Source organism: Bufo bufo, chromosome 6 (assembly GCF_905171765.1).
Source record: "Bufo bufo chromosome 6, aBufBuf1.1, whole genome shotgun sequence".
Lineage (NCBI taxonomy): Eukaryota > Metazoa > Chordata > Amphibia > Anura > Bufonidae > Bufo > Bufo bufo.
Window position 1 is genome coordinate 428,525,758 of NC_053394.1, and position 20,334 is coordinate 428,546,091.

The 20,334-nt window shown below is 53.9% G+C and overlaps 1 protein-coding gene across 1 annotated transcript in view; it reads left to right on the top strand.

Moving 5' to 3' along the window:
• The first annotated feature begins 14,327 nt into the window (after window positions 1–14,327).
• The window catches only part of WDR45B (WD repeat domain 45B), a 123,981-nt gene continuing 117,974 nt past the window's right edge, over window positions 14,328–20,334 (top strand). Inside the window, 4 exon segments of the mRNA XM_040438757.1 lie at window positions 14,328–14,531; window positions 17,498–17,572; window positions 19,117–19,218; window positions 19,510–19,597. Coding sequence (XP_040294691.1) covers window positions 14,465–14,531; window positions 17,498–17,572; window positions 19,117–19,218; window positions 19,510–19,597 — 332 coding nt within the window. The 5' untranslated portion in view covers window positions 14,328–14,464.

The window sequence follows — 20,334 nt, forward strand, 5'->3', positions numbered from 1 at the left end:
CCTTCGCCACTGGAAAAACAGGTGACAAGTGACCGAACACAATAAGAATTGTAATAAATAACATGAAATACAATGTCAATGCAAGAACATTAGGACAATAAACCTAAAACACAATAACTTCAAAGGTTAATAATACATAGAGGTAATGATACATGACCCCTGTAACAAAAACTGCGAGAAAAACCCCAAGGGAGGGAATAGGGAGGGCAATACTCGCCTCCGTGTCTTTAATAAAACTATGACTTTACGTCATGAAATAGGAAAATCATTAAGTTTTACAGCAAGACACGGAGGCTTCGTATTGCAAGTTCAAAGCCCGTCTATGATTGAAGCAAATAAATTAGATGGAGGCCGGAAATAGAACTCCCTGAACGTGGTAACATTGGACCAATCAGCCAGGCGCATAACATCCTCTAATCTGGCACCCGACACCGCCAAGGCGGTGGCAGAGGCCCCACGCGCAGAATGGGCCGTGAAGACAGACGTGTCCACACCCGCTAATGACATGACCCATTTAAGCCAGCGTGCTAACGTGGGGCTAGAAACCGGTCCAAAAGGATGACGAATAGAAATGAACAGCTGAGAACTGTTCGGAGACCGATGCGCCAGAGTCCTGGACTCGTATTCTTTAAGGCACGCCGCTGGACATAAGATCGGAGAGTCAGGAAAACTGGGGTAGGACACGAAACGTATGTTGGTCTTCGTGCGACGTGAGATGTTGAAAGTAACCCCCTCCGGGGTAAAGGAACGCGCGTCGTGATCAAGAGCCCTCACATCTGAGACCCTCTTGCACGAAATAAGGCAAAATAACGTCAAAAGCTTAGCTGACAATTGCCTAATTGTGAGGTCAGAGTTCCCGGGCCAGGAGGACAAGAAGGTAAGGACCAGGGCCACGTCCCATGTTGTGGAAAAACGAGGACGCGGGGGACGAGATAAACGAGCCCCCCTTAAAAGGCGAGAAACAGACGGATGTTGGCCAGCCGCGACTCCCTCGAAGCCCGCATGGGTAGAAGAGATAGCGGACCTAAAAAGGTTAATGGTCCGATATGCCTTCCCCGCCTCAAAGAGAGAGGTGAGAAACTCTAGCAGATGGGTTACAGGTGCCGAAACGGGATCCAAGTCCCGTTCCACGCACCAGTTAGCCCAAGTTCTCCAGGCTGCCCGGTACGACTTCCTAGTGCCGGGAGCCCATGCACTGTCCAATAACTGTCGAGTTGCTGCCGAAACTCCCTCGAACGATCCAGGTGTCCGGAGATCCGGCATGCCAGCAGCCGCAGGGAACCGTCGAGTAGAAGGGGATGTTGTAGTCCCAGAGGGTTGTGGAGGAGATCCGATCGGGTCGGGAGAAGTACAGGAATCTCCACTAGAATCCTCAGCAACGACGGGAACCAGACCTGAGACCCCCAGAACGGTACCACAAGAACTAGGTCCGCCTGCTGACGAATCACCTGCAAGAGTGTCCTCGGAATCATCGAGAATGGTGGAAACGCGTACAGGCGGGATACCGACCAATCCTGGAGGAACGCATCCACTGCTAATGCTTCCGGGTCCGGACGCCAGCTGTAAAACCGGGTGAGCTGTCTGTTCAGCCGTGAAGCGAACAGGTCGATAGACATCGGACCCCACAATTCCGAGATAGCTGAGAAGACCAGAGGGTCCAATTGCCAATCGCTGCCATCCGATAGGTAGCGCGAGTTCCAATCCGCCTGGACGTTGTTCAGCCCCGGTAGGTACTCCGCCTGGACCATGATGTCTCTGGATAGGCAAAATCTCCAAAAGTCCTTGGCTAGACGAGCCAACGTCGCTGAGCGCGTACCCCCCAAACGGTTGACATACTGGACTGCTGATATATTGTCCATACGTAACTTGATGCAAGCGTTGGCGATCCCGTTGGAAAAACTCCTCACCACAAAAGATCCTGCCAGGAGCTCCAAAGCATTGATGTGCAGGAGGGACTCCTCCGCTGACCAGGGGCCTCCCGTAGATACACCATTGCAATGGGCGCCCCAACCCTGGAGGCTCGCATCTGATTCTATGGTCAACTCTGGCAGGGAGCCGAAAATCGCCCTGCCGTTCCACGCTTCCAGATTGGCTATCCACCAACTCAATTCCTCTCGGGCCTCCGAATCCAGGACCACCGCGTCCGCAAAGGATGCACCGGTCCGAAGATGGGCGATCTTCAGACGCTGGAGCGCACGGTAATGTAACGGAGCTGGAAACACCGCCTGGATGGACGAGGCTAACAGACCGATGATGCGGGCCAGATGACGCAATGAGAGATGGGGTATGAGAAGCGCATGTCTCAGTTCTTTGCGGATCGCCCGCAACTTTGCCGTCGGCAGACTGAGGGACTCCGAGAGAGAATCCACCGTGAATCCTAAGAATTCCATCCTCTGAGCCGGGATGAGGCAGGACTTCTCTATGTTGAGGAGGAATCCGAGATCTGAAAGCAAATCCGACGTCCACTGGAGATGTTCCAGTAACCCCACCCTGGATTCGTGCATCAGAAGGATGTCGTCCAGGTAAATGATTAGGCGGACGCCCCGAGTCCTCAACCATGACACGACCGGACGCAGCAACTTGGTGAAGCACCAAGGAGCTGACGACAGTCCGAATGGCAGACAGGTGAACCTCCAGACCTCGCCGTTCCACCAGAACTGGAGCAGGTCCCTGGAGTGAGTGGCCACTGGGACCGTCAGGTAGGCATCCTTCAGGTCCAGCATTACCATCCAGTCTTCAGGAACTAACAAGTCCCGAAGAAGATGGATCCCCTCCATTTTGAAATGCCGGTAGCGAACTACCGCATTCAGCGCGCGCAGATTGATAACTGGCCTCATCTGTCCACCCTTCTTCTGGACAAGGAAGATATTGCTGATCACCGCCCCACGTGATGGGGACGCTCGTTCTATCGCCCACTTCTGTCTGAGGGAGCACAACTCTGCGTCGACCAGAGCGCAAGCTGTGTGTGACAGGGGGACAAGTGGCGGGGAGGGAACAAGGTAGGGGGACCCCGTGAGCTCTATGTGAAATCCCCTGACCGTGGTGAGGACCCACGGGTCTGAGGTAATGACACTCCAAGCGTGGGAAAAACGCTGGAGTCTGCCCCCTACACAAGGAACCATAGAATCCCCGGTCCGGGGAGCACTTACCCAAGGGTCTGCGATGGTTGGGGTTGCCCCGGAAGGAACGAGAACGCCACTGGTTTCCTCTGGAGGCGAAGAAAGGAGACGGGTTACGTTGCTCCTGGAAGGACGGACGATGTCCGCCAAAGCCTCTATTTGCTCCACGGGCCTGGAAACTAGAACGGCCGGACAGGCGGCCCCTACCACTGCCGGCCCGATGAGAGACTCGACCCTGAAATACTCTGCGCATCGAGCTCTGGGCCTTGTCAAGCGCGGTAAAGGTGCCCACAAACCGACTCATGTCCTTAATGAAAGACTCGCCGAAAAGGAGGCCCTGTGCTTCCTTTCCCGCTTCAGTGAGCGCTAGATTAGCTAGCTTCGGGTCTATCTTGAACAAGATTGACTTGCGCCTCTCAATCGCCACAGCCGTATTGGCGTTACCAGTAAGGCAAATGGCCCGCTGGGTCCAACCCCGTAATTCCTCGGGGTCTATTTGGGATCCCTCATTCCTAGCCCTCTCGGCCATCTCCAAGATCTTGGTCAGTGGACCAAGGACATCTAGAATCTTGTCCTGGCAGCTGCGGAGAGCTGAATCCAGGCCCTTCTTAGAGTTCCAGCCAGTCTTGGCCAGAAATTGCGCCATTTTGGGGTCAACAATTGGGGTGTCACACACCTTATTGGGTACTACTGGTCTGGGACACTCTGCCCTGAGCTTATTGCGTGACTCGCGGGTAAGCGAGTGACGGACCCAATGCTCTAAGTAAGCCCCCACATGGGGAGAGGGGAGCCATTCCGCCGAACGCGGGTGATGTAAGGACTCAGGGTCGAACATGGGTTCTCCTGAGTCATCTAACACGACCTCAGAACGGCTAGCATAACTGGAGGAAGCCACCTCCTTGGCAGAGGAGGCCGCAGTAGCGGAAGTAGAGGGGCCCTGAATCGGGGGGGTGACATCCTCCTCTGCCCCGTAATCCATGTCTGCATATGCCTCCTCGTCTGAAGCTCTGTCAGAGTCAGACAGTTCCGATAATTGCGCATTTCCATGTCCGCGCCCGTTCTGCCTGGCGGGAATGGGCCCTTTTCCGTGAGCTAAGCACGGTCTCTGGGGTGGCAAGATGCGCACCAGTCACAATCTCCTGAGTCACAGGAGGGTCATTAGAGGTAGGCTGCATAGTATCAATGGGGTCCTGCAAAGGTACAGTGGGAGGTGGTACTGACAGAGCCTGGGAAATGGTCTGTGAGAGAATGGATGACATGGAGCCCATGGCTGCCATGATTGCATCCGATACAGAGCGCTGCAGGGCCAGTGCCTGTGCATCCACCTCAGTGGAGAGACGTCCCTCAGAGGGGGAGGGGGGCCTACTGGCAGTCTGAGGGGGGGTATTAGATGACATCCCTAACTGGTCAGATGGAACAACCACTGCACTAATATTAGGCCCAGAGGGTGGGAGAGGTCACCTGAGAGAGAAGCGCTGCAGCAGGGGAGCAGGAGCCGCTGACCGAGCCGTGTATAGTGGCCGAATGCTGGAGGAAGCAGGAAGTGCCGTAGCTCCGCCCCCAAAAGCCCGCGAATCGCGGCAGCCAAACGCAAGATGGCCGCCGAGATCTCGCGAGATCTCGCGGCCCTACCGCTCCGGGAGCGTCAGGGATGGTGCGGTGGTACAAGGGGAAGGAGGACCCGCCCACCGAGCACCGGGAGCCGCGCTATCATGCTGTAAGGTCAAATAAGGTAAATCTTAACTGATTGTGGCAGCGAACTGTCCCTGGAAGGAATAAGCAAAAGGGGGCAGCTGAGGGAAAGCGTCCCTGGGAGCAATTAGCGCGGAGATAAGCGCAGGGGACTAGGGTAGTCGCCCCAACAGGGGCAGGCATACAAAAACAACAAATAGGAGCGCTGCAGGCAAGCAGGGTTAGTCACCCTGGGATACACAGCGCACAATATACACCAAACATCAATGACATAAGCAAGGAAGAAGATGTACTTAACTTGGTGGCAGCAGCAAAGAAAGAGGAAGTCACAGAGGAAGAGCGGCCTATTATAGGGGCCAGTGGGGAGGGACCTTGGTTGCTATGGTTCCTTATATGTAAATTTTTTGCTCTTTGCTGCTATTGGTGGTTCAGTAAAGAAGGAGAAAGCAATACGAAGCCTCAGTGTCTTGCTGTAAAACTCAGGATCAGTACAGGATAAGTAATGTATGTACACAGTGACTGCACCAGCAGAATAGTGAGTGCAGCTCTGGAGTATAATACAGGATGTAACTCAGGATCAGTACAGGATAAGTAATGGATGTACACAGTGACTGCACCAGCAGAATAGTGAGTGCAGCTCTGGAGTATAATACAGGATGTAACTCAGGATCAGTACAGAATAAGTAATGTATGTACACAGTGACTGCACCAGCAGAATAGTGAGTGCAGCTCTGGAGTATAATACAGGATGTAACTAAATGATTTTCCTATTTCATGACGTAAAGTCATAGTTTTATTAAAGACACGGAGGCGAGTATTGCTATCTCCTTCTTTACTTCCACCAATAGCAGCAAAGGAGAAATTAACATAAACATAACAATAAAGGACCCTCCCCTGACAGATCCTATAATAAGCAGTGTCCTCTTGCATCACTTCCTCTTTCTTTGAATCCACGACACCAACCGCCAAACCATAACCAAAACCATAACCGAAACTGGAACTGGTTCCGACACCGACCATTCTTGTCCGTCCAACTGAAGAACTCAAGCCAACATGGCTAACATCTCAGGAAACCTGGAACAACACGGAATTCCATATGCCGAGGGGCTTTCAACCTGAAACAGAATAAATAATATAGCCAGTGTAAAAATTGGGTAAAACTGAGCAATCTCGACCCTATAACGGTCGTACATCAAAAGGTTGCTGAAAAACAGAACCATAAATAAACCTTAATGGCAATAAATGTCAAAAATAACGATAAAAGACAATGTAACAGTCAATAATATCACCATAACGTCACAAAAAATAGGGCGGGCAGGAGAAAACCAGGGATGGGCAATACTCGCCTCCGTGTCTTTAATAAAACTATGACTTTACGTCATGAAATAGGAAAATCATTTAGTTTTACAGCAAGACACGGAGGCTTCGTATTGCAAGTTCAAAGCTGCTCAATAATAGATGAAAACACATGAGGGGCCGGACGGAAATAAAATTCTGTGAACGTCGTGGCCCTAGACCAGTCAGCCAAAAGGGTGGCAAATAGAGAGGAAAAGCTGTGGGGTATCCGCAGAGCGGTGAGCCCGAGTGCGCAACTCATACTCCCGTAAGCAAGCTACCGGGCAGAGCGCCGGAGAAGAGGGAAAACAGGGATAGGACACAGAACGAATATTGGTCTTGGTACGCCGCGTGATGTTAAAAGTAACACCCTCGGGCGTAAAGGATCTAGCATCATGATCCAGAGCCCTGACATCAGAGACCCTCTTACAGGAAATTAGGCAAAAAAGGGTAAGCAATTTGGCCGACAGTTGACGGAGGGAAAGAGCCGCATTGTCTGGCCAAGCCGAGAGGAAAGAAAGGACCAGGGAAACATCCCAGGTAGTGGTGAAACGTGGCCGAGGGGGCCGAGCCAAGCGAGAACCCCGTAATAAGCGAGACACCGAAGGGTGTTGACCAGCAGGAACCCCATCAAAACCCTGATGAGTAGAAGAAATCGCTGAACGGAACAAATTGATGGTCCGATAAGCTTTTCCTGCTTCAAAGAGAGACGTAAGGAACTGCAACAAATGGGTCACAGGCGCCGAAATGGGATCCAGGTCCCGTTCCATGCACCAGCTAACCCAAGATCCCCAAGCTGCCCGGTAAGATTTTCGGGTGCCGGGAGCCCAAGCGTTGTCCAGGAGGCGTCTAGTTGCCTCCGAAATTCCCTCGACCTCTCCTGGAGTCCTGAGATTCGGCACGCTAGAAGTTGAAGGGAGCCCTCGACCAGCAGGGGATGTGGTGCACCTAGAGGGTCCTGGAGGAGATCCATCCGAGCCGGAAGGAGGAGAGGTACATCCACTAGGAGATTCAGGAGGATCGGGTACCAGGCCTGAGACCCCCAGAAGGGTATCACCACCACCAATTCCGCCGACTGACGACGAGTCTGTAGCAGCATCCTCGGAATCATGGCAAACGGAGGAAACGCGTAATGTAGGGCTAAAGACCAGTCCTGGAGAAACGCATCCACCGCCTCTGCTTCCGGATCCGGGCGCCAGCTGAAGAACCTGGGCAGGTGAGTATTGAGCCGGGAGGCAAAGAGGTCTATCGAGCAAGGACCCCAGATGTCCGAGATTGTGGAGAACATCTCCGGATTCAGCCTCCAGTCGCTGCCGTCCGTGAAGCATCGGGAACTCCGATCCGCTCGGTAGTTGTGAAGACCCGGAAGGTACTTCGCTTGAATCATGATGTTCCTGGACAGACAGTAGGACCAGAACTCCTTCGCCAGCCTGGCTAAGGTGGCAGATTGGGTGCCGCTTAGATGATTGACATACCTGACCGCCGACACATTGTCCATGCGTAGACGGATACATGCGTGAGCTATGCCCTTGGTGAAACTCCTGATGACGAGCCCGCTAGAAGTTCCAGAGCGTTGATGTGCAGATGGGTTTCGGTCTCCGACCAACGACCCCCAGTGGAAATACCCTCGCAGTGGGCACCCCAGCCCTGGTGACTCGCGTCCGACTCCACCGTGAATTCTGGTTGGAATCCAAAGATTGCTCTGCCGTTCCAGGCTTCCAAGTTGCTTATCCACCAACGAAGTTCCTCCCGGGCTTCCTGATCCAGAACCACCGCGTCTGCAAACGAGGCCCCGGCACGGAGGTGGGCGATCTTCAGACGCTGTAGAGCCCGATAATGGAGTGGAGCGGGGAAGACTGCCTGGATAGAGGAGGCTAATAGCCCAATGATGCGAGCCAGGTGGCGTAGAGATAGGGAGGAAGTTGAGAGAGCATGCCTCAACTCCTTGCGTATCGTCCGCAACTTCTCTGAAGGAAGACTCAGAGATTCCGCAACAGAGTCCACCGTGAAGCCCAGGAACTCCATCCGTCGAGTCGGTGTGAGGCAGGATTTCTCGGGATTGAGTAGAAAACCCAGACCCGTCAGAAGATCCGAGGTCCACTGGAGATGCTGTAGCAGAGACGATTGACATTGATGCATAATGAGGATGTCGTCCAGATAGATGACTAGACGCACCCCACGACTCCGCAGCCAAGCCATGACTGGGCGCAGTAGCTTGGTGAAACACCAAGGCGCCGAAGAAAGGCCGAACGGCAGGCAAGTGAAGCGCCACACTTCGCCCTTCCACAGGAAGCGCAGGAGATCCCTGGACGAGGAGGCAATTGGGACCGTAAGATAAGCATCTTTGAGGTCCAGCTTCACCATCCAGTCCCCCGGAATCAGCAAGTCCCGAAGGAGGTGGATCCCCTCCATTTTGAAGTGGCGATAGCGCACCACAGCATTCAGGGCCCGGAGGTTTATCACCGGGCGCATTTGACCACCTTTTTTCTGCACTAGAAAAATGTGGCTGAGAACGCCCCCCGGGGTGGAAGGGGCCCTTTCTTTTGCATCCTTGCGAAAAAGGGAAAACAATTCTACATCCACTAGTTCCCTGTCTGGTATTGCCAGGGGTGGGGGTGAAAGGACGAGATCTGGCGAACCCGTAAGTTCTATGCGGAACCCCTGTACCGTGCTCAGCACCCATGGGTCTGATGTAATGCTGGCCCAAACGTGGGAACATAGACGGAGTCTGCCCCCGACACAAGGAGCCAAAGAAGTCCCCACTGGGGAAAGACTTACCGAAAGATTTCCGGAAGTTCGGATTCCCTCTAACGGACCTGGAACGCCATTGGCCGCCTCTGGCCGGGAAGAACGAAGGCGGATTCCTTTGGTCCTGGAAGGGAGCTCTCTGGTTGAAGGAGCCTCTGCCCGAGCTGCGGGCTTGATAACTGGAGCGGCCGGACAGACGGCCCCTACTACTGCCGGCCCTGGTGGAGACCCGTCCCTGAAAGACCCTTTTCATGGAGGACTGGGCCTTGTCCAGGGCAGTAAATGCTCCTACATACCTGCTGAAGGAATCCCCGAACAGTTGACCCTGAGCATCCTTCCCTGTCTCAGTGAGTGCCAGATTGGCCAATTTCGGGTCAATTTTAAACAGAATGGCTTTACGCCTTTCAATGGCCAGGGAGGAGTTGGTGCTGCCCGCAATACAAATGGCTCTCTGTATCCAGCCAGTAAGCTCCTCCGGATCTATCGGAGAGCCGTCCACTCTGGCCGATTCGGCCATCTCAAAGATTTTGGCGAGGGGGCCAAAAATGTCAAGGAGCTTGTCCTGACAGCTCTTTATTGCGGAATCTAACCCTTTACGGGGATTCCAGCCGGTTTTAGCCAAAAACTGTGTCATTTTTTGATCCACAGATGGCGTTTCACAGACCTTGTTGGGGATCAATGGTCTGGGGCATTCCGCACGGAGTTTGCTGCGCGCCTCTTTGCTGAGAGGACAACGCACCCAATGCTCAAGGTAGTCGCTCACATGAGCTACCGGTAGCCACTCCGCCGACCTAGGGTGGTGGAGGGCATCAGGGTCAAATAATGGGTTGCCTGATGGATCCACCAGGGTAGAAGCCGTGTTAGGGGCAGTGGCGGACGCGCCCACGGACCCAGAGGTGGAAGGCCTAGGGCCTGAGGTGCCTGGAAACTCAGGTTCCATCTCCAACTCCCCATCAGAGTGGTCACTTGCCTCCGCATAAGCCTCCATGTCAGATTCATTATCCGAATCCATGTCAGTAGTTTGTGCTCTAGCACATTTCCACGTTCGCGCCCTTTCTGCCTGGCGCGGTAAGGCTCTTTTGCGCGATCTAAGCGCGCTATCATGGGTGGCTTGGATCACACCAGTCAATGTCTCCTGGGCAGGAGGTTCTATGGTAGGCTGCGGGCTAGAACGTACAGGCAACTGAGTAGAAGGGCCAGGGGCATGGGCAGATAAGGCCTGGGATATGGTCTGTGAGATCATGGAGGACATTGATCCCATGGCCTCAATAATAGCGCTGGAGACCGAGCGCTGTAACTCCATGGCCTGGGTATTGAAATCTGGCCTGCTGGGCTCCCCAGTGGATGGGGGGGGGATTAGGCCCAGAGGGAGAGCGGTCAGAGGACATGGTAAATGAGCAATCCGTAGTTTTAGATAATAAAAACTATCTAATGGTAGGCCAAAGGACGGGGGTAAAACTAGTGTATCCCACCTGACAAAAGAATAGGGGTTAGTCACCCCAGAGGCCGCAGAGCAGGAGACCGAGAGATCCGGATGCGATGCAGCCTAACGCCGAAATCCCGCGAGAAGACGGGCGGCGCTACCTAAAATGGCCGCCGAGATCTCGCGAGATGACGCGACCCGCGGGAAAGCAGACAGAAGCCGCGCCGGAGGGAGGTAAGGGAACGAGGAAGGTAAAAGGTAGGAGGGACGCCTCAACAGAGCCTGGACAGGCCGCAAGGAAAGCTGAAGGGCAGTAAAAGGCAAACGCAAAACGCCGCAAATAAGGGGGAACAGACCGGAGAATAAAGGGGAGAGAGGGGAAGAACCCCTAACAGTACGGCGCAGAATAAGCGCAAGGCAACAATAAGTCACAATATAACAGGGGGGGGACCCCCATAAACCAGAACCTAGGGAGAAATATCGTTTCCCCTGGGTAACTGAGGGCCAGAGGATATACCTGAGCCACAGACATAAGCACAAAAGGATATATATATATAGATGTCACTTAGCTTTGGTGGAGCAGCAAAGAAAGAGGAAGTGATGCAAGAGGACACTGCTTATTATAGGATCTGTTAGGGGAGGGGCCTTTTTTGTTATGTTTATGTTAATTTCTCCTTTGCTGCTATTGGTGGAAGTAAAGAAGGAGAAAGCAATACGAAGCCTCCGTGTCTTGCTGTAAAACTCAGGATCAGTACTGGATAAGTAATGTATGTACACAGTGACTGCACCAGCAGAATAGTGAGTGCAGCTCTGGAGTATAATACAGGATAAGTAATGTATGTACACAGCGACTGCACCAGCAGAATAGTGAGTGCAGCTCTGGAGTATAATACAGGATGTAACCCAGGATCAGTACAGGATAAGTAATGTATGTACACAGTGACTGCACCAGCAGAATAGTGAGTGCAGCTCTGGAGTATAATACAGGATAAGTAATGTATGTACACAGCGACTGCACCAGCAGAATAGTGAGTGCAGCTCTGGAGTATAATACAGGATGTAACCCAGGATCAGTACAGGATAAGTAATGTATGTACACAGTGACTGCACCAGCAGAATAGTGAGTGCAGCTCTGGAGTATAATACAGGATAAGTAATGTATGTACACAGCGACTGCACCAGCAGAATAGTGAGTGCAGCTCTGGAGTATAATACAGGATGTAACCCAGGATCAGTACAGGATAAGTAATGTATGTACACAGTGACTGCACAAGCAGAATAGTGAGTGCAGCTCTGGAGTATAATACAGGATAAGTAATGTATGTACACAGCGACTGCACCAGCAGAATAGTGAGTGCAGCTCTGGAGTATAATACAGGATGTAACCCAGGATCAGTACAGGATAAGTAATGTATGTACACAGTGACTGCACCAGCAGAATAGTGAGTGCAGCTCTGGAGTATAATACAGGATGTAACTCAGGATCAGTACAGGATAAGTAATGGATGTACACAGTGACTGCACCAGAAGAATAGTGAGTGCAGCTCTGGAGTATAATACAGGATGTAACTCAGGATCAGTACAGAATAAGTAATGTATGTACACAGTGACTGCACCAGCAGAATAGTGAGTGCAGCTCTGGAGTATAATACAGGATGTAACTCAGGATCAGTACAGGATAAGTAATGTATGTACTCAGTGACTGCACCAGCAGAATAGTGAGTGCAGCTCTGGAGTATAATACAGGATGTAACTCAGGATCAGTACAGGATAAGTAATGTATGTACACAGTGACTGCACCAGCAGAATAGTGAGTACAGCTCTGGAGTATAATACAGGATGTAACTCAGGATGAGTACAGGATAAGTAATGTATGTACACAGTGACTGCACCAGCAGAATAGTGAGTGCAGCTCTGGAGTATAATACAGGATGTAACTCAGGATCAGTACATGATAAGTAATGTATGTACACAGTGACTGGACCAGCAGAATAGTGAGTGCAGCTCTGGAGTATAATACAGGATGTAGCTCAGGATCAGTACAGGATAAGTAATGTATGTACACAGTGACTGCACCAGCAGAATAGTGAGTGCAGCTCTGGAGTATAATACAGGATGTAACTCAGGATCAGTACAGGATAAGTAATGTATGTACACAGTGACTGCACCAGCAGAATAGTGAGTGCAGCTCTGGAGTATAATACAGGATGTAACTCAGGATCAGTACAGGATAAGTAATGTATGTACACAGTGACTGCACCAGCAGAATAGTGAGTGCAGCTCTGGAGTATAATACAGGATGTAACTCAGGATCAGTACAGGATAAGTAATATAATGTATGTACACAGTGACTGCACCAGCAGAATAGTGAGTGCAGCTCTGGAGTATAATACAGGATGTAACTCAGGATCAGTACAGGATAAGTAATGTATGCACACAGTGACTGCACCAGCAGAATAGTGAGTGCAGCTCTGGAGTATAATACAGGATGTAACTCAGGATCAGTACAGGATAAGTAATGTATGTACACAGTGACTGCACCAGCAGAATAGTGAGTGCAGCTCTGGAGTATAATACAGGATGTAACTCAGGATCAGTACAGGATAAGTAATGTATGTACACAGTGACTGCACCAGCAGAATAGTGAGTGCAGCTCTGGAGTATAATACAGGATGTAACTCAGGATCAGTACAGGATAAGTAATATAATGTATGTACACAGTGACTGCACCAGCAGAATAGTGAGTGCAGCTCTGGAGTATAATACAGGATGTAACTCAGGATCAGTACAGGATAAGTAATGTATGTACACAGTGACTGCACCAGCAGAATAGTGAGTGCAGCTCTGGAGTATAATACAGGATGTAACTCAGGATCAGTACAGGATAAGTAATGTATGTACACAGTGACTGCACCAGCAGAATAGTGAGTGCAGCTCTGGAGTATAATACAGGATGTAACTCAGGATCAGTACAGGATAAGTGATGTATGTACACAGCGACTGCACCAGCAGAATAGTGAGTGCAGCTCTAGGGTACAATACAGGATCATTTCGATCAGGTCCCATAACGTTCATACAACTGCGCCATGTTATGGAATTATTGTTCAGGGTGCTGCTGACAGTTGTTGGGGTGTTTTCGAGTCCCTTTATTTTCCTGATATTTGGTGTTATTGCCCATCCCCCCCCCCCCAATCTCCCAGTCATATACAGATGGATCTTGAGGCTGCGCTTTCCCCCAGATCCTTGCGTCCTAAATTCTATTTGACATATCAGTAACTTCTAGATCTATCTGTGCGGGGCCCCTGTGTGTGTGTGTGAGGGCCCCCATAAATCTGCCTCTCCCCTTATATTATAATAGGTTCCCAGTGTTCAGCACACCCCCCTCCCCGCAGGTTATACTGGTGCTCGCTCGTAGATCATAAAACAACCATTAAACCGCCAGTAACTGATTCACGTGGACGTCCAAGGTCACAGGACATAAATCCTCCATAACATTGAGGAACTGGGGATAGCTGTAGCCTGTTGGGGCATGCTGGGAGTTGTAGTTTCATATCAGCCTGCGAGCCATAAGTCGCAGAGTGCCGTACGGAAGGACCCCTCAGAGTGTACCGGCCCCTCAGTCATTAGAAAACATGAAGTGTCCGTCCACCATGAGTTTACGAATGACGTAAATCACAGCAAGCAAGTCGTGACCAGTGAGGGGGTCGTGGATGTGATTCCGCAGGGGTGAGGCAGGACGGTGTTGGGACCCCACCTGTGGGAGCCATAAATGAGGCTTGACAACCCAACACCACAACTGATGCTGAGATTGAATGCTGGTGCTTGTAGTTGCACAGGGATGATGAGGGTCATACATATTAGATTTGCAGGGCTTTTCTTATCATTATATGACGTGTATTTAGTTTATCGTATAATAATACTACTTGAGTTTTGTTCTCATTTTTCCCTCTAAAAGGGCATCGATCGCTCGGCGCTCTGCCTTCTCTGTCACATGACTGGGCGCGTCGTCTACTCGGCGCTCGACTAGGCGGCCTGCGGAAGCCGGAAGTGGCTGCTGAGAGTCAGAAAGAACGTCAGTGGCTCCCGGTGATGATGTAACCGGTACCGCCGGGGCCCCGACACCGAGAGCGGCACCGGGACTGCAGCCATGAACCTGCTGCCCTCCAACCCGCACGGGAACGGCCTGCTGTATGCCGGCTTCAACCAGGACCACGGTGAGAGGCGTCCAGGGGTGTGGTGCGGGAGGCGGCGTGGACCGGGGAAGTTCTGCGGGGATATGCCAGGGCATGGGGGTCATGTACCAGGGAGGTGGGGTACATGTACCGGGGAGGTGGGGGTCATGTACCGGGGGGTGGGGGTCATGTACCGGGGGGTGGGGGTCATGTACCAGGGAGGTGGGGGGGGGGCAAGATTAGGTGGGGGTCATGTACCAGGAAGGTGGGGGGGGGGGAAAGATTAGGTGGGGGTCATGTACCAGGAAGGTGGGGGGGGGGGAAAGATTAGGTGGGGGTCATGTACCAGGAAGGGGGTGGGGGTCATGTACCGGGGAGGTGGGGTACATGTACCTGGAGGGGGGGGGGGGGGGGGGGAGATTAGGTGGGGGTCATGTACCGGGGGGGGGGGGGGGGGAGATTAGGTGGGGGTCATGTACCGGGGGGGGGGGGGAGATTAGGGGGGGGGCATGTACCGGGGGGGGGGGGGGGGGGGGGGAGATTAGGTGGGGGTCATGTACCGGGGGGGGGAGATTAGGTGGGGGTCATGTACCGGGGGGGGGGGGGGGGGGAGATTAGGTGGGGGTCATGTACCGGGGAGGTGGGGTACATGTACCTGGAGGGGGGGGAGATTAGGTGGGGGTCATGTACCGGGGGGGGGGGGGGAGATTAGGTGGGGGTCATGTACCGGGGGGGGGGGGGGGAGATTAGGTGGGGGTCATGTACCGGGGGGGGGGGGAGATTAGGTGGGGGTCATGTACCGGGGGGGAGATTAGGTGGGGGTCATGTACCGGGGGGGGGGGGGAGATTAGGTGGGGGTCATGTACCGGGGAGGTGGGGTACATGTACCTGGAGGGGGGGGGAGATTAGGTGGGGGTCATGTACCGGGGGGGGGGGGGGGGGAGATTAGGTGGGGGTCATGTACCGGGGGGGGGGGGGTACATGTACCTGGGGGGGGGGGGGGGGAGATTAGGTGGGGGTCATGTACCGGGGAGGTGGGGTACATGTACCTGGAGGGGGGGGGGGAGATTAGGTGGGGGTCATGTACCGGGGAGGTGGGGGTACATGTACCTGGAGGGGGGGGGGGAGATTAGGTGGGGGTCATGTACCGGGGAGGTGGGGTACATGTACCTGGAGGGGGGGGGGGGAGATTAGGTGGGGGTCATGTACCGGGGGGGGAGATTAGGTGGGGGTCATGTACCAGGAGGGGGGGGGGAAAGATTAGGTGGGGGTCATGTACCAGGAGGGGGGGGGGGGCAAAGATTAGGTGGTGGGGGGGGGGTCATGTACCAGGGGGGGGGAAGATTAGGTGGTGGTGGTCGGTCAGTAAGACTCTGTACATTCATGTCCTAAAGGGCTCGTCCAGTTCTAGCGCTCAGCTGTGTGTAAGATGTCACAGCCTTATGCTCTATTTCTCAGGATCTCTGCTTGCTGTCACATTTGAAAAATTCTTGTTTCTCTCAAGAGCCAGTGTTTTTTGTTTAGTTTTTTTGGCCTGGGATACAGTTGTAACAAACCCTCAGCTCTGAGTTTGGCTGATGCACATGTTGTATGTTTTTGCGGACTGACGGGGCGCGCACGTTCATGTGAATGAGCCCTGAAGAGAAGTCTGTGAAGCAGGATGTTTCAGTTTACTGACAGCAAGCAGAGATCTTGAGAATGGTGAGGAATTAAAAGATAATGTGTCTATAGAGGGGGGGCGTGGCAGACGCAACAATGTATCCTGTGATGTGAATGTTTACATGCGCTGGATACTTTGTAGCTGGTGTCATGTGATCGGGGGGAGACCACCCACCACCGTGCACTCTGATGAGGCCGCTCATCTGCCAGAACATTAAAACCGCTGACAGGTGAAGGGCGTAATATGGGGGTTACTCGGGGAAGCGATGGCACCAGGTGCACTATGGGAAGAAGACGGAGCACCGTTCTCTTGGGTCACATCGGGCCCTTGCTGCATGTGGATGTGACACAAACCTTCTGCCTGATGGGGCCCCCTTTGCTGAAATTATTCGATGATGAACAGGACCTTCACCAAATTCCCTGGACCTGAGTCTGATCCACAACGTACAGGACTCCTCTGAGGAGTCCATGACAGGTCAGAGAGGCAGCTGCACAAGATTCGGCCTGTGGTCTTAAAGGCTACGAACACTTACGGCGCATTTTTCTTTTTTACTATTGCATTTTTCTCATTTCAGCTAAAAAAATTTTTTTTCAATTGGCCTTTATTCAAAAATTTCTGCCGTTTTGAGTTACAGGTGTTAAAAATTCAGTCTGTTTGCAGAGTATCACATCTGAGTCCCGTTATCTAACGGCTTATGTGTAGCCTTATCTCTGATCTCCTGACCTCCTAAACGCTCGTTAAAGCCATATTCATATCAGTTTGGTAACAGTTTCACTATATTGAGTGTTTGAGGTCAGAAGATCAGAGATAAGGCTTCACATGAGCTGTCAGCTGATGGGACTCAGGAGTGGTATTCTACAAACTGATTTTCAAACCATGTTTTTCAAAAACGGCTGAAAGCCTGGGCGGCTGCCACCTGAGCTAGTGTGACACCTCCTATCATTCCTGCTTGGGGGGGGGGGCGGGGGCAGCGCTGGTTATGGTGGGGGGCGGGTGCAGCGCTGGTTATGGTGGGGGGCGGGTGCAGCGCTGGTTATGGTGGGGGGGCGGGTGCAGCGCGGGTTATGGTGGGGGGCGGGTGCAGCGCTGGTTATGGTGGGGGGCGGGTGCAGCGCTGGTTATGGTGGGGGGCGGGTGCAGCGCTGGTTATGGTGGGGGGCGGGTGCAGCGCTGGTTATGGTGGGGGGGCGGGTGCAGCGCTGGTTATGGTGGGGGGGGGGGGGGGCAGCGCTGGTTATGGGGGGGGGGGGGTGCAGCGCTGGTTATGGGGGGGGTTTGTTTGCATTCGTCGGTTATGGGGGGGGGTTTGTTTGCATTCGTCCAGTCACCGATCTGCTCTGCGTTGCAGGATGTTTCGCATGTGGGATGGAAAACGGCTTCCGGGTTTATAACACCGATCCACTGAAGGAAAAGGAGAAACAAGGTAATGGTGATTGTGTAAAGTATGTGCCCCCCCCCCCGACCTCTCACACAAGTGAGCGGAGGCCTTTCCTTGGCGCTCTTACCAGTTGCATTGGTGTCATGCCCCAGCTTGCGGACAGGCAGAGAGCATAGGTAGTCTATATCTAACTGTAGCCATCAGGGGGTCGGAGTATGGCACCAACATGGAGTCACACACAACTGGTGCTGGCCAAAGCTTGCAAGAAATGATTTGTAAGGGACTCTATAGAGGAGAGCGCCATCTAGTGTCCGCGCTGTAATACACAGAGGAGAGCGCCATCTAGTGTCCATGCTGTAATACACAGAGGAGAGCGCCATCTAGTGTCCGCGCTGTAATACGCAGAGGAGAACGCCATCTAGTGTCCGCGCTGTAATACACAGAGGAGAGCGCCATCTAGTGTCCGCGCTGTAATACACAGAGGAGAGCGCCATCTAGCGCTGTAATACACAGAGGAGAGCGCCATCTAGTGTCCGTGCTGTAATACACAGAGGAGAGCGCCATCTAGTGTCCGTGCTGTAATACACAGAGGAGAGCGCCATCTAGTGTCCCTGCTGTAATACACAGAGGAGAGCGCCATCTAGTGTCCCTGCTGTAATACGCAGAGGAGAGCGCCATCTAGTGTCTGCGCTGTAATACGCAGAGGAGAGCGCCATCTAGTGTCTGCGCTGTAATACGCAGAGGAGAGCGCCATCTAGTGTCTGCGCTGTAATACGCAGAGGAGAGCGCCATCTAGTGTCTGCGCTGTAATACGCAGAGGAGAGCGCCATCTAGTGTCTGCGCTGTAATACGCAGAGGAGAGCGCCATCTAGTGTCTGCGCTGTAATACGCAGAGGAGAGCGCCATCTAGTGTCTGCGCTGTAATACGCAGAGGAGAGCGCCATCTAGTGTCTGCGCTGTAATACGCAGAGGAGAGCGCCATCTAGTGTCTGCGCTGTAATACGCAGAGGAGAGCGCCATCTAGTGTCCGCGCTGTAATACACAGAGGAGAGCGCCGCCTAGTGTCCGCGCTGTAGCACGCAGGGGAGGGCGCCGCCTAGGGCCCGCGCTGTAGCACGCAGGGGAGGGCGCCGCCTAGGGCCCGCGCTGTAGCACGCAGGGGAGGGCGCCGCCTAGGGCCCGCGCTGTAGCACGCAGGGGAGGGCGCCGCCTAGGGCCCGCGCTGTAGCACGCAGGGGAGGGCGCCGCCTAGGGCCCGCGCTGTAGCACGCAGGGGAGGGCGCCGCCTAGGGCCCGCGCTGTAGCACGCAGGGGAGGGCGCCGCCTAGGGCCCGCGCTGTAGCACGCAGGGGAGGGCGCCGCCTAGGGCCCGCGCTGTAGCACGCAGGGGAGGGCGCCGCCTAGGGCCCGCGCTGTAGCACGCAGGGGAGGGCGCCGCCTAGGGCTCCGCTCTATAGGGAGGGTTTAGAAATGCTGACCCCCACATACCCTGCAATGTCAGGCGGGGGCGCTACAGGCTTCTCTGTGTATTCTGCAGAAGGGGTCAGGTTTTCCAGACATTAACCCTTTATTTTAATCCTTTTTGGCAGAGTTCATGGAGGGCGGCATTGGATACGTAGAAATGTTATTCCGATGTAATTATCTGGCTCTGGTCGGGGGCGGGAAGAAGCCCAAATATCCACCCAATAAAGGTGAGGCCGGGACGTGACCGGTGGTCGTCGCAGGTTGTGGCCGCTCCCAGGGTTAATAAAACCCCCGCCCCCCACAATGTTATAGCAAAAGACCCCCAAAATCTCCTGCCCTGATTGATGTGTGCTGAAAGACTGGACCCCATCATCTTAGAGCTGATGATTAATGGGATGCTCATCATCCCTGTGATGTTGGGGGCAGTGTCCTGTGTAAAGTCCTGTGGATGGAGACTGTGGGCATACTAACACCCCTCCCCCACTCGCCGCATTCATTCCATGTCCCTTCTCTTCCAGTCATGATCTGGGACGACCTGAAGAAGAAAACTGTGATTGAGATCGAGTTCTCTACGGAGGTGAAGGCCGTGAAGCTGCGCAGAGACAGGTAATGAGCGTGGGTGGCTGCGGGGGTCCGGGCTCCTGGCAGGTAATGAACGTGGGTGGCTGCGGGGTCCGGGCTCCTGGCAGGTAATGAACGTGGGTGGCTGCGGGGTCCGGGCTCCTGGCAGGTAATGAGCGTGGATGGCTGCGGCGTCCGGGCTCCAGGCGGGTAGTGACCTCGGGGGCTGCGGGGTCCGGGCTCCTGGCAGGTAATGAACGTGGGTGGCTGCGGGGTCCGGGCTCCTGGCAGGTAATGAACGTGGGTGGCTGCGGGGTCCGGGCTCCTGGCAGGTAATGAGCGTGGATGGCTGCGGCGTCCGGGCTCCAGGCAGGTAGTGACCTCGGGGGCTGCGGGGTCCGGGCTCCTGGCAGGTAATGAACGTGGGCGGCTGCGGGGTCCGGGCTCCTGGCAGGTAATGAGCGTGGATGGCTGCGGCGTCCGGGCTCCAGGCAGGTAGTGACCTCGGGGGCTGCGGGGTCCGGGCTCCTGGCAGGTAATGAACGTGGGTGGCTGCGGGGTCCGGGCTCCTGGCAGGTAATGAACGTGGGTGGCTGCGGGGTCCGGGCTCCTGGCAGGTAATGAGCGTGGATGGCTGCGGCGTCCGGGCTCCAGGCAGGTAGTGACCTCGGGGGCTGCGGGGTCCGGGCTCCTGGCAGGTAATGAACGTGGGTGGCTGCGGGGTCCGGGCTCCTGGCAGGTAATGAGCGTGGGTGGCTGCGGGGTCCGGGCTCCTGGCAGGT